Source organism: Hyaena hyaena, unplaced genomic scaffold (genome assembly GCF_003009895.1).
Source record: "Hyaena hyaena isolate Hyena2069 unplaced genomic scaffold, ASM300989v1 scaffold_96, whole genome shotgun sequence".
Classification (NCBI taxonomy): domain Eukaryota; kingdom Metazoa; phylum Chordata; class Mammalia; order Carnivora; family Hyaenidae; genus Hyaena; species Hyaena hyaena.
In genome coordinates, this window is record NW_024080729.1 from 2039028 (window position 1) to 2052902 (window position 13875).

General features: G+C 41.6%; 1 protein-coding gene across 3 annotated transcripts in view; it reads right to left on the minus strand.

Annotated features, from left to right (window-relative positions):
* The window catches only part of RNF8 (ring finger protein 8), a 34971-nt gene that overhangs the window by 11855 nt on the left and 9241 nt on the right, over nucleotides 1–13875 (minus strand). For 2 of the 3 annotated variants that reach the window (XM_039235295.1, XM_039235297.1), the window contains exons 3-4: nucleotides 4580–5329; nucleotides 1878–1940 (exon numbers count right to left, since the gene is read on the minus strand). In XM_039235295.1, coding sequence (XP_039091226.1) covers nucleotides 1878–1940; nucleotides 4580–5329 — 813 coding nt within the window. The remainder of the gene's footprint in view (nucleotides 1–1877; nucleotides 1941–4579; nucleotides 5330–13875) is intronic. The other variant, XM_039235296.1, reaches the window with a different exon arrangement.

Sequence of the window (13875 nt, forward strand, 5' to 3'; positions counted from 1 at the left end):
TGCTTTTTTTTTTTTTTTTTTTTNTTTTTAAGCTACCCAAGTGATTCTGGGAACTCAAAACTCAAGAACGGGTAAGTACATCTGAGGCTACCCAGCACTGGGAGTGGCTTTTAATAATCAGGGAGAAATGGGATTTCTAGATCATTTTCATTGAAATAAAAAAGATCTTAACTTATTTATTCCACAAATCACATACCTCACACCTGTGAGGCAGTGCTGCCTGAACCCTGTGTCTTGTGGAAGCTGGCACACCCAGGAACGAATAGTCTATTTATTGTGACTTACTGCCTACACTCAATGTCAAAAGATTCCACATCTATGAAAATTCCTGAGCACCCTCACGCTTAAGTATAGCTTACACTTTAAATCTCACGTCAAATCCTTTTTTAAAGAAGGTGAAATAAAGGTAAGAGTTTCTGAAAAGATATTACTCAAGAAACAAATTTTAAAATGCGTGGTCTTCCAAAACAAGCAGTTATATCAGATGGCCTGGGTATTCATCCTGACCACTGATTAGATGTATGTGCCTAACTTTCTCATCTATAAAATGGGAAAAGAGGTGCCCCCTCCTACATCAGTATTGATAAGAAAATAACAGATAAGCAAGCATTCAGAAAATGTTTTTAAATTGCCTAGTAAGTAAAAAAGAATTGCTACAGAGGGACCATCAAGGTGGACCAAGAAACAACCACTGTTTGTTATAGTTGAGAAAGTGCTATGTCCCCAGGCATGTTGTTATAAACCATGACCTAAAAGTTTCCCATTTTAGGCTAATGAATGGAGACTGGCCAAGTACCTCATGCTAAGTGTTTTCCTGTCTCTCGGGAAAGGTGAGGAGTTGTATACAAGGTACTCAATGATTGCTTGGAGATTTCCAAGTAGCAGAACCTTACTCTTTTCCAGCCAATTTTAAAACGCTATCTCAATACAATTTAATAAAGCTCTAAATAGGGAATATGCCTACCTTCCCACCCTAGAAAATAAACAAGCTTAGAAAATAAAATTCAAAAAGACTGAATAAATTTTCACCTAATTCTTTTCAAGGTTGTTTGTGCACCCCTCAAGGAAATCAAGGCAGACATCCTCACAAAGATCACAATGATACAGGACTATTAGCACTCTAAGATGGTTGTGAAGTAGATATGCAATAAAAGAACATAAGGATAAATTCTCCTAAACAAATTCTAATGCAATTGCTCAAGGAAATTTGAACCATCCCACTAACCTCCCGACGAAACTTGCATTAAACTACTAATCATAAACACATAAAGTTTAGAAGATAAAGTGGGTTTAAAAGACGCAAAAGAGCTTGTAAAAAAATAATCAGATGATAGTCAAGTTACATGAAATGAATTACAGGCCATCTTTCGGGGGAATTTTATTCCTGTGAGCCTTGCCCTTTCAGTAAATCGATATGTTCTGCTGACTGTTAAACTGCATTCTCAACCTGACCTAAAACGCTTAATTGGAACATTCTTGATTGGTTTCTGGATGGCTTCAGCTCAGGAACGGTGAGGTAATAAAGGCCCTTGTAGGACCTGGTGGCCAAGTCATAGCTTGAAACTCCCCTCTGCTGCCCTCACTTTTCTGGAAGTGCAGTCACTTCCCTAGAGAGCCTCCTAATTGCTACAGGCTCAGTTCCATCTTCACTAGAGCAACTTCTGCTCAGATGAAGACGTACGTTTTCATGCTGAGGTCTGGCACGTCTGTGAGGCCAAATCTCCAACCTGATGGTGTGAGCAGCTGCTGTCTACAGACTGGAGATGCCACAGAGGCGTGTGCTAAGCAGAAGAGGCAGCCAGTGGCCATGTGAAGTCTGGCTGCCCCGCACTCCCCAGCCCACTATAATCTCGGTACAGTGGAGAGAGGTAAATTACCTCCTGTAGAGCCTGGGCCAGCTGTTGCTTCAGGTCCTCTTCTCCTTGTTCCTTCTCCAAACCCTGTAAAGCCAAAAACAAAATGGAAGGTTTCCCTGCAGGGAGGGAGGGAAGAAACAAAATCTAGCAACAAGCAGAGCAGACTGGCTCGTGAGAGCATCTGGAAACAACAGGGGGCAGGGAGCAGGTGGAAAACCTCCCGTTTTACTTCAGGCTGTTGGCAGTAAGGGATCTGAGCAGAGTTAACTGCTCAAGCACTGCGCACCTCAGGGCTGTCACTTTCAAGCTGCCACTCAGGTTGTTCTGGAGAGAAACCCTGAGGTAATACTCCAAGCCTCCTTCACTGGCTAATGTCATGACTCCCAGAAAGATGTAAACTGAGAGATTCTAAGCCACCAAATAGCTAAACTCAGGATATAATTCCCCAGGTTGACACTCACAAGTTCCACGTTTCTTCCCTCAGTTCTGGCCACCCTGTCTCTTAGTGTGAGTCTCTCTAACTTCTAGACCATAAACTGCTTCTCCTCTTTGCTTGAGCTTATGCTGTTTTCTCCATCAGCCCCGTGATGTGGATGCCTTCCACATCATCAGTGCTCTACATTCAGCACCTTCTATAAGAACCTCTGGGCTTTTCCCTCTTTAAGACTTGCCTATGCATTTAATATGTCAACTGGAAATTGTTCTCTCATTGAAATATATTGACTTAAAACTGTTTTGATTATTATATTTCCTAATGGCAAGAACCATTTATTAAACATCTTCATAACCACCTGAACTCTAAGTATACTGACACTGTAAGTGCTAAAAAAAAGTCTGTGTGAAGTAGTAGAGTAAATCCCTAGGGATTGGTGGCAAAGGGAAATGTAGCTAATAAACAAAGGACTAGATACATACATTTCACCATGAGCCATTTATATATAACCCTCTAATACACAAAGAAATTCTCTAAGCCAGTCCTTTTTGCCTTTCTCTACCATACTGATACAGAAAAAGATTTTATAACTATATCCTGAAGCATGCCTAGAGCAGCCACGAATATTAATTAATAACTCTTGTTCTTGAACACATTAGCCTTTAGAGAGGCTTCTGCTCTGATGAAGGTGTCATACACTAAATATGTAGAGATAAACCTCCCTCTATTAGCTTCAAGAACTAGTCCAGGCTGGATAAGGGAAGCAAAAAGGTACACATAAACAAGCAATGATTATCCTTAGAAAGACCTATTTAATCCATGGTCTTTGCCAATGCCACCAGTTCAAGCAGACAGCAGAGATTAGAATGAAATTTTTAAACTGTTCCAAAGTAAGCCAACATTACTGGTTGTTCCTCGCCCTGAGCAAAGTAAACAAAACAGAAGAGCGTATTTACTTCAATCCTGATTGGTCCTTTTTATTTCTAAGTCAACAATGGGGAATTCTTGACATTCAATATTACCTGAGCAAGTAGATGGGAGTAAAATATACGTTCTTGCCAGTTGGGAACTGACATTTTGAGCAGGACCAGAATCAGCTCTAGCCGAGAAGCTTTGTGCAAGAGCTTGTCACCTAAGCAAATGACTCAGGGATGGGGACACATTTGATCTTACCCTGACACAGCTAAGACACTTTTTTTTTTTTTTTTACAAATAGTTTATTGTCAAATTAGTTTCCACATAACACCCAGTGCTCATCCCCACAAGTGCCCTCCTCCATGCCCATCCCCCCCGCCCCCCCATATCCATCAGTCCTCAGTTTTTGTCAGCATTCAAGTCTCTCATGGTTTGCCTCTCTCCCTTTCCCCTACCATTTCCCCTTCTTCTCCCCCTTGTTCCTCAGTTAAGTTCCTCCTAATCCTCCTATACGTGCAAACATATGATATTTGTCCTTCTCTGCCTGACTTATTTCGCTCAGCATAACACCCTCAAGGTCCATCCATGTTGCTACACATGGCCAGACTTCAATCTTTCTAATTGCCATGTAGTATTCCATGGCATAGATAAACCACATCTTCTTGATCCATTTGTCCGTTGATGGACACTTAGGCTCTTTCCATGTTTTAGCTATTGTTGAGAAGACAGTCAAGAATCTGCCTCCCCCTAAAAGGCACTGTGGAAGGTGGCTTACCACGCAACCCAACAATCGAGTCACAGTATACTTGTGATGCGAGTTGTTCAGGATAGAAACAAAACCATTTTATGCCTTTCTAGGCTCCCACTTCCTAGGCAGCTACAGAATTAACTAACCATCAGAGCTAGTAAGTTGCCAGGTACAACAAGGGCAGAGTAACCACCTGACTCATAGCTGCCTTGAGTCTAACTGGTTTGGCTTTGACACACCAAAGAAAGATCATTCATAAGGACAACTACTGGTCTAATTAGAGTGTACGGTTCTGTGGCATCCTGACCTTCTTCCAACCCCTCTCTGAATCTGCCTCAGTTCTCAGGTGCCTCAGCTTTATATCCTGAGATCAGTCACATCCTGGCTGGCTCTCCCAGGCACCTTCAGCCAACACAGCACCCAAACTCTGGCTCCTGATCATCATGCTGAAGCCTTAACCCTATACTCAACTCCCTTCTCCCATTTCAAAGTCTGCTCCCATTCAATCTCCCGTCCCTGGCACTCAGCATGTGGTCCCTGACCCAGAAACAGAGAGTGTGGCCAGAGGCTCACCAGAGGCCTACCCACCCCTGAGAAGCTCTGGTATCCTTCCCTCCTGTGTGGTACCTGGAGATGCTGTTCCTCTTCCTGGAAAGTCTTCTCTAGCTGCTCCACTCTGGCCTGTTGCTGGGCCTGCTCTGCACACAGCTGGGACTGTAAGTCCTGCAGCTCCTGCTCCATCTTCACGATTTTCTTTGAGTTCCCTTTCTGGGTCTGTTTTTTCACCTTCAGTACAGCTACCTGTTTTTCCTGCATTTGTGTTTTCAGCTTCAGAATCCTGGACATAGTCACCTTGAACAGTTCTAAGCTGCTATGAGATGCTAAAGGGCTTGAGGCTTTCTGCTTCTTATGATGAAGTTCTATGACTTTTGTGGAGCCAGGGTAAACAAGAGCCTCTGTGGCCTTCTCACTTGGCTCAAGAGAAGTCAACTTGGGATCCAAATGTTCAGAGAGTTGACTGGGTTGAATGGCCACTTCATCTTTCCCATGAGACTTCACTGGTTGACCAGATTCACAAGATACTTTACTTATTTTGGATTTCAAATTTGAGGGGCCTTCAGCTCCAGGACCCTCTAATTCTTCCAAACTCAATTTCCTTTTAGTTCTCAATCCCTTATGTTTTCCTATCATCTGGTCGTTCTTTGGAGCAAGACAAGGATACATCCTCTCCCAGTCTTCTTCAGTAACTTCATATTCATACTCTGCATTCTCCTTATTTTCCAGAGGTACCCCAAGCTGAATGTGGTCTCCCTTATGGATAGAACAGAACTTAAAAGGCTCCAGGCGTTGTCTGTTCAGCCAAACGCCATTGAGACTCTGAAGAAAGGGAAAGAAAGACAAAATAAGCTCCATGATTTTCCTCCTCTTAATGGAACATTTCTCTTGCTGCTACAAAACCTTCTGCCATTTCAGAAGGAAAACCCCTGAGAACAGAGAAAAGGCTGATAAACCACCACCCTTAGAAACAGCATTCTTCAAATAGCTTTGGCTTTTTACCTATTTCACATTCATGCCTCCACAGAGAACTGTCTGTGTAACGGGCAGGAATTACCTTATTACTGGCAGATGAATTACTCAAATAAATGCAGCAGCATTAAAAGAAACTGCAACTGAATAGCTCCTATTGACCTAAACTGGGGGCAGTGGCCCAAGACTGGAAAAACGGCTATTAGCGAAGGAAGCAGTATCTCATGATGAGGTTCAAAAGATAGGCTTAGCCAGGAAAGTCACACAAGCACTGTCTCTGAATGTGGCCCCTGAACACATTGGTGAATGAGCAAAGCACTTCCCAGCACACACACATAAACCTAAAAAGAGTGTATCGATACCTTGTACTGGGGTCAACCTGCAAGTGGGATCTGACCCAATTAACAGCACCAAAGGTCCACTGGGTAATACGTCAGAGTGGTTAAGAGCTGGAGCTTTGGCTCAGACAGACTTGAGTTCATAGCCCCAATGCACCCACCACCTTGGGTTTATTAGTTGCATGGCCTTCAGTGATTTACCTAACCTCTATGTCTCAGTTTTGTCTGTAAAATAGGAATAGTACAGTTCCTGACTCCTTCACTGTTCTGCCAAGAATGAAATAATACATGTAAAACACTAAGCACAGTGTTATAAATATAACACTCAATATATTGCTCAAGAAATATTTACTTTAATGATTTAAATTAGGCCATAGTGCAGGGGTTAAGAGCATGGACCTGGAGTCTGGAGTCAGACTGTCTGGATTTATAATCTGTCTCCATCACTTAATAGCTGTGTAACTTTGGGTAACTTTCTTAACCTCTCCATGCTGCAGTTACACATCTATAAAATGGAGGATAATAATAGTCTCTCCCTCATGGAGTCTGTGTGGATTTAATGAGATGACATATGTAATGTACTTAGAAAAGTGCCTGGCACATGGCAAGTATTATATAAGTGTTCACTACTATTATTATGTTCTGGCTCAATGGACTTATCAACAGTTATTTCAATTCTATGCTCAGTATCTTGCAAGGTAAATATACTGAGCACAAAAGCAGAAGATATGAGAACAACTTTCAGCAGCTGACTATGGAAAGGAAAATACGAGGGCACACATAAGTAAATGTGGGATTACACCGCACAGCCTATAAATGCAAAGGAGTATCATATAGAGCCGGGCTAGAGAAGAGATGCTAAACAGGGATGATGCATTCTAAAACAGACTTGAAACAAATGTAGGATTTAAAGTTTAAAGAGACAAGTGGGAGTGTGCCTAGCTGGCTTGGTCAGAAGAGCATTCGACTCTTGATCTCGGGGCCATGAGTTCAAGCCCTACACTGGGGGGTTGAGATCACTTAAATAAATGAACTGGGAGGGAGGGAGGGATGGAGGAAGGAAGGAAAAGAAAAGAGACAAGTAGACGTTTTAACTCATATTAGGAAGGAAGGAAGGAAGGAAGGAAGGAAGGAAGGAGGAAAGAGAAAGGGAGAGAAAGGGAGGGAAGAGAAGGAAAGGGACAAGTGGAAAATTTAACCCATATTAAAAACTCACCTTTGGGATACAGGCCAGAGATGAAGGTCAGATCTGAACTGGGACTAAGACTATGTTCGTGTTTATAACTACAGCTACCTCCTCACAGCTAGAAAAAATAACCTTGGTCAACCCATATATGAAGCATGAGGGGCTTGACCACAAGGCACAGAAGATGAAGAACAGAGATTGGATCTCAGCTCTAGGTTGGTTTTAGGCCCCTGTTTCTGGCCAGACTGGGGAGAGGGAGAGAAAGATGAGCATAGATACATACAGAAAGACTGGCCTTAACTCACTGTCTTGGCCCTAACCTGGCTGATCTGACCAACCTTCTCCCAACTTTTCTACTCATATTCAACCTGAGAAATTATGGAGAGTGATCAGTTCTGCTGATTTCTGAAACAACTTATGCAAGAATAAAAAGGATGGGGAGGGAGGCTAAAAGAATGTATTTGAGAATAGTACTGTAGCAGAATAGTTAATTATAGATTATACATAGGAAAAAGGTTTCAGGGAAAGTAATATGACATAGGAGGCCACCTACTGCCAAGGTATAGACATTTAAGAAGAATCTCAAAGACAAAGAGAAGGTTAAATAAATAAAGAAGGTTACAGAAGCAGCCTAAGACTAGAATGAACAAAACCCTAAAAAGCTAGGGCAAACTTTCAAGACATATTGCAACCCTCCACTGGAACCTCTGCAGTAACCTGCTTCCTTCAGAGCCCTTTAGATCTGGAAAATAAACTCTCAAAATTTTCCCATCACTTTTTATCCCTGGATCCCTCTGTATATCCATTCATCACTCCTTGGTGACATCTAGTGGTATACTTTGGAACACAGACCCAAGTCAGGTCTGTTCACAGGGTGACTGTAGAAAAGGATGAAAATACCATGACTGTATAAGAACAATCAAGTACTGCCCAGGATATGATCTCAAATGTAACGGTTTAAGTAAGTCAAACTGGGGGCGCTTGGGTAGCTGTCGGTTGAGCATCCAACTTCAGCTCAGGTCATGATCTCCTGGTTTGTGAGTTCAAGCCCCACATCGGGCTCTGTGCTGACAGCTCAGAGCCTGGAGTCTGCTTCAGACTCTGTCTCCCTCTCTCTCTGCCCCTCCTCCACTCGCACTCTACCCCTCTCTTAAGAACAAACATTAAATACATATATATATATATGTATTTGATATATATATATATATCAAAATGTGTTTACGCCTTTCTTTCTTGTTTTTAAAGAAATGTTTATTTATTTTTGATAAAATATGTATTTGAGATATATATATATATCAAAATGTGTTTACGCCTTTCTTTCTTGTTTTTAAAGAAATGTTTATTTATTTTTGATAAAATATGTATTTGAGATATATATATATATCAAAATGTGTTTACGCCTTTCTTTCTTGTTTTTAAAGAAATGTTTATTTATTTTTGAGAGTGACAGAGCACGAAAAGAGGAGAAGCAGAGAGAGGAGACACTGAATCTGAAGCAGGCTCCAGACTCTCATCTGTCAGCACAGAGCCCAATGTGGGGCTCGAGCCCATAAACAGTGAAATCATGATCTGAGCCAAAGTTGAACACTTAACCAACCGAACCACCCAGGCACCCCCAAGCCTTTCTACATAGTTTTCACAATCACCAGTTTGAGCACTGTCAGCAGCACAAAGTGATAACCAAAGAAAAGCCTGCCCAATGACTCTTAGCCATCAAAGGTGGGATCACCTGCACCCTCTTAAACATCAATTACTTCACCTGATGCTCAATCTCTGTCCAGCACTTAAAAAAAATTTTTTTTATGTTTATTTTTTATTTTTGAGAGACAGAGTGCAAGGAGGGGAGGGGCAGAGATAGAGGGAGACACAGAATCCGAAGCAAGCTCCAGGCTCTGAGCAGTCAGCTCAACTGACTGAGCCACCCAGGCGCCCCATCTGTCCAGCACTTTTAATGCATTTGAGTGGAAACCCAAAGCCAACAGGCAATGCTTTCATGCAGTTCATCAAATGATTTATGTAGCCCAGTGGTTCTCAACCCTGATGTATAGTGAAATCACCTGGAAATGTTTAAAAGAAATAGTGACTGGCTTAAATGGTCTAAGATGAGGACTAGGCATCAGGATTTTTAAAATCAACTTTATATACAAACACAGAGTATGCAATTTGTATCAAGACACAGTGCCCCTTTGCAGTCGACCCTTCCCTCATTTCCAGGCAACTACTCATCTATTCTCTGCCCTCCATGGGTTTGCCTTTTCCAGAATGTTGTATAAATGGAATCACACCAGTATGTAACCTTTTGAGTGTGGCTTCTTTCATCTAGCATGATGACTTTAAGATTTATCTACTTTGTGGGGCGCCTGGGTGGCTCAGTCGGTTGAGCGTCCGACTTCGGCTCAGGTCATGATCTTGCAGTTCATGGGTTTGAGCCCCGCGTCAGGTCTATGCTGATACCTAGCTCAGAGCCTGGAGCCTGCTTCATATTCTGTGTCTCCCTCTCTCTCTGACCTTCCCCTGCTCGTGCTCTCTCTCTCTCTCTCTCTCTCAGAAATAAATAAAACATTTAAAAAAAGATTTATCTACTTTGTTTCATTAACAGTAGTTTGGTATTTTTATAACTGAATAATATCCTAGGTCATGGATTTATCAGTTTGCTTACCCAGTCCCTAGGTGTTTCTCCCAGTTTCTGGTGACTATGAATAAAGCCACCAGAACATTCACATACAAGATTCTGTAAGAACATAAGTTTTCATTAAATTGGGACAGGGACAGGAATGTTGGATAAGCGCCTGTTTAACTGGAAGAAGCTGCCAAACTGTTTTTCAAGGTGGTGGAATCATTCTGTGTTCTCACTTGCAATGGTTAAGAGTTTCAGTTACTCTGCATCCTCACCAGCGCTTGGCATTAGAAATTCTTTATTAAAATATAACATACAAACATAAAAGTGCACAAGTCATAAATGTATAACAAGATGAATAATCACAAAGTGAACATCTCGGTGTAACTACCACAAGGTTAAAAAAAAATTATACATTCTCGGCATCCGAAGATCCCCTGGGCTTCCTTCTAGTCACTAACCCCTCCCCCTCCATAAGGGGACTGTAAGCCTGGCTTAACATCACATATTAGTTTTGACTGGTTTTGACAATTATATAAATGGCATCATATAATATGTATTCTTTTGTGTCTGTCTTCTTTCGCTCAATATTGTTTGTGAGATTTACCCATGCTGCTGGATACAGGGTTTCATTTTAAGATTCTACTGTTGATGAACATTTGGATTGTTTCCTTGGGAATTAAAATATTGTCATGAGGTGTGTATATATATATATATGTGCAACTTTAATAAATAATACCAAATAATTTTCCAAATTGGTTGTGCCGATCTATACTTCTACCAAAAGACTACTTGACTACTTACCAATACCTGGCATCATCAGTACTTAATTTTAGCTACTCTGGTGGGTATGTAGTGGTATTTCCACTGTGTTTTTAATTTGCATTTCCCTGATCATTAATGAAGCTGAATAACTTCTCATGGACACTGAACAGTTAGATATAATCTTTTGTGAAGTGTCTGACTCTTGCCCATTTTTATTTATTTATTTTTATAGTTTATTGTCAAGTTGGTTTCCATATAACACCCAGTGCTCATCCCCACAAAGTGCCCCCCTCCATGCCCATCACCCCCTTCCCCACCCCATTCTGCCCTCAGTTTGTTCTCGGCATTAAAGAGTCTCTCATGGTTTGCCTCCCTCCCTCTCCCCCACTATTTTTCCCGTTCTTCTCCCCATGGTCCTCTGTTCCATCCACGTTGCTACACATGGCCAGATTTCATTCTTTCTCATTGCCATGTAGTATTCCAATGTAGAGATAAACCACATCTTCTTGATCCATTCATCAGTTGATGGATACTTAGGCTCCTTCCATGATTTTCTTGCCCATTTTTAAAACTGGGTTATCTTTCTTTTTCTTATTGATTTGAAGTTCTGTATATATTCAAATATAAAGTCCTTCATTTGTTATGTGCAGTAAATATCTTCCACTCTGAGTTGCCTTTCACTTTCTTAATGATGTCTTTTGATGAATAGAAATTCTCAATTTTAATGTGATACTACCAGTATTTTTAAAAAGCACCCCAGGTGGAAATGGGGTTGACAATCACTGCTCTAGCTGCTAGAAGACCAGAAGCTGAACTGTCCCGAGCAACAAGGTATGTTCACAGACAGTATAATTCACCAGAGACATCAAATGCCAGAGTCTACAGTCTACAGAAGCATAAAGGTGGGACTCACCAGGGAGCAGATGCATAACAACATAGGAGGAGAAAGGTTCAAACTCCACGCCCACGTCTCTAGGACTGAAGGCAAGCAAACCCACCAAGGCATTTCAGACCGACCCTCAAACAACCAATTTTCTGAAAGAGCTGGATATGAATACCTACAGTGAGCCATCTGAAGAGCTTTTCAACTGAAATGCACACAACTACAACATTTTGTGTGCACAGTCAGCAGTCCTTCAAGGTTTTTCTTTTTTAAGCCAATTTAAACTAAAATTGCATTTGTTGCAATTTTTGTATCTGTACTTAAGCTTTCACTGTCCAGCCATTCCAGCATATAAGAGGGACCATTTAATGAAGAGAGAATATAGTTCTGAGTTTTGAATTCTTAGAAGTATCTACCTCTTGAAAAGACTTGGCAAATGACTTCAAATATGACCATAACAATAATATACTGCACGCAAAATTCAAATCCTTCATCGGAAGAAGAAGACTGCCAAGGCATCGTGCCAGAAAAAAGCCACAAAGAAAAGGAGCATCTGGTTAAGGAAAAAAAGGTGGGGGGAGTGCTTTCTACCTGTAAGAGTAGTTGCTCCATCAAAAAACACTTGACTCACACAACTTCTCTTAAAAATCCGTTACCTCACAAATGGAATCAAAGCTAAGAGGCTTAAACCAGAAAAGACGTGAAAGAACCAGGAGCCTACCTTTCCTCTGTATCCTCTGTCTGAGACCTCAGAGAGGAATCTCATGGTAACAATAGCCCTAGAAGAAAGCGTACACAGCAAACACCGGAGAGCGTCCCAGAAGCACAGTCATGACCTGTTACTGGCACGGCCGCCTCTGACCCTGAGGCTGATGTTCAAGGAACACTAAAATCAGTCAGCTGGTAGCTTCCTAACCTTTCAAAATTTGCTATCCCATAAATGGAGTATATCCATACCGCACATCATCAAGGAGAGAAGCACTAAAGAACTCACCTCTTAATACTGTAATCCCATTTCTCAGATAGCCAACTCTCACAAGGAAAACGTCTTTCCCTATGGTGGTTTGGTATAAGCTATTGCAGGGGCTTTAAAACCTTACACCTATGACTTAGATATGCATAATTAATTTTTTAAATCATGCATCCAATACAGGTTTCCCCTGCCATCCAAAAGGAGAGTGTTCCATGAAGCTTTTCTTCATAAGTTAATGGTGCAAAGCTGCAACTACCATTAACTTATATGGAAAAATATTTTTATTGTTCTCAGACCCAAAATACAGCCTCTTTTAGGCTTTTCTGATACCTTAGGACATCACCTACTAACGGATACACAAAATAAATCAAGATGAAAGCATCGATACTCACAGACACAGTTCAAAACTATGGAACCCTGGGCGTCTGGGTGGCTCAGTCGGTTAAGTGCCTGACTCTTGGTTTCAGCTCAGGTCAGGATGTCGAGGTTTGTGGGAATGAGCCCTGTATCGGCCTCTGCGCTGACAGCACAGTCTGCCTGGGATTCTCTCTCTCTCTGCCCCTCCTCCGTTCATGCACAAGTTCTCTCTCAAAATAAACTAAAAAAAAAAAAAAAAACCAAAAAAACCCACAACCGAAACAAAACCAAAAAACACAACTACAGGATCTTAAAGCTGAGATGCTGAGTGTAGCTCCCTGGGAACAAGCTCCCAGTGCCACTCTCAATGCTCTGGTGCGGGCGCCCTCTAGGATAGGTCTCTGCAAAACAAATGCTAACGCTATTTTTGCCTTTTTTTTTTTTTGTAAAAGTGAAAATCCTCTTCCGATTTCTTTTAGTTAGCAAATACAGGTACCAATGTAGGTCTCTTGTAAAAGCAAAGTGTAGGATAGATGATGTGAACTTTTCAAAAGGGGGACATTCATGTATAGCAAATCACTGTGTACCTCCCTGGTGTTTGACAATAGGACACAGTAGAGACTCATTTGAGTTCGAGCCCTGGCTCTTTCACTCCCTCAGTCAGTCAGTTAGAAGGCCCCCAGGCAAGTCAATTTATCTCCCTGGGCCTCAGATTCATCTGTTCCCAGAAGAGATTAAACTTGATCATCTCTAAGGCCCCCTTTTCAGTGCCAATTTCTATTCTGCTCATAATGCCTGGCCAAGAGTGCCAAACCAATTTACTTAGCACTTATACCCTCTCCTTCAATACAGTGCCAACTCAACTTAATCCTAGTCAGGGAGGTACTTTCTCAACAGCTTAAACCCAGCAGTTTTAAGCATGCAAAATGAGGTAGGCCTGCAGGATATCTGTGAGCCTGTGAATTATAATAAGAAATATATATTTGGCCTTTATCCCTGTTTCTAGCACAGAGCTCCTAAAAACCCTTGGAATTTCCTAAGCGGTGAGACGGAAAGTTGTCTTTTGTTATGGCAACGAGGGAACTTTGGGACGCCCCAGGTCACCTAAGGATGGGGTCTAATTGGCTAGGGGAACCAACCCAGGAACTGGAGGGTTGAAATTTTCAGTCCACTCTTCAACTTCCTAGGAATAGAGAAGGACTGGACGATGAATTGATCACCAATGGTGAATGATTTAACCAATCATGTAATAGAGCCTCCACAAAAAACTCAAAAGG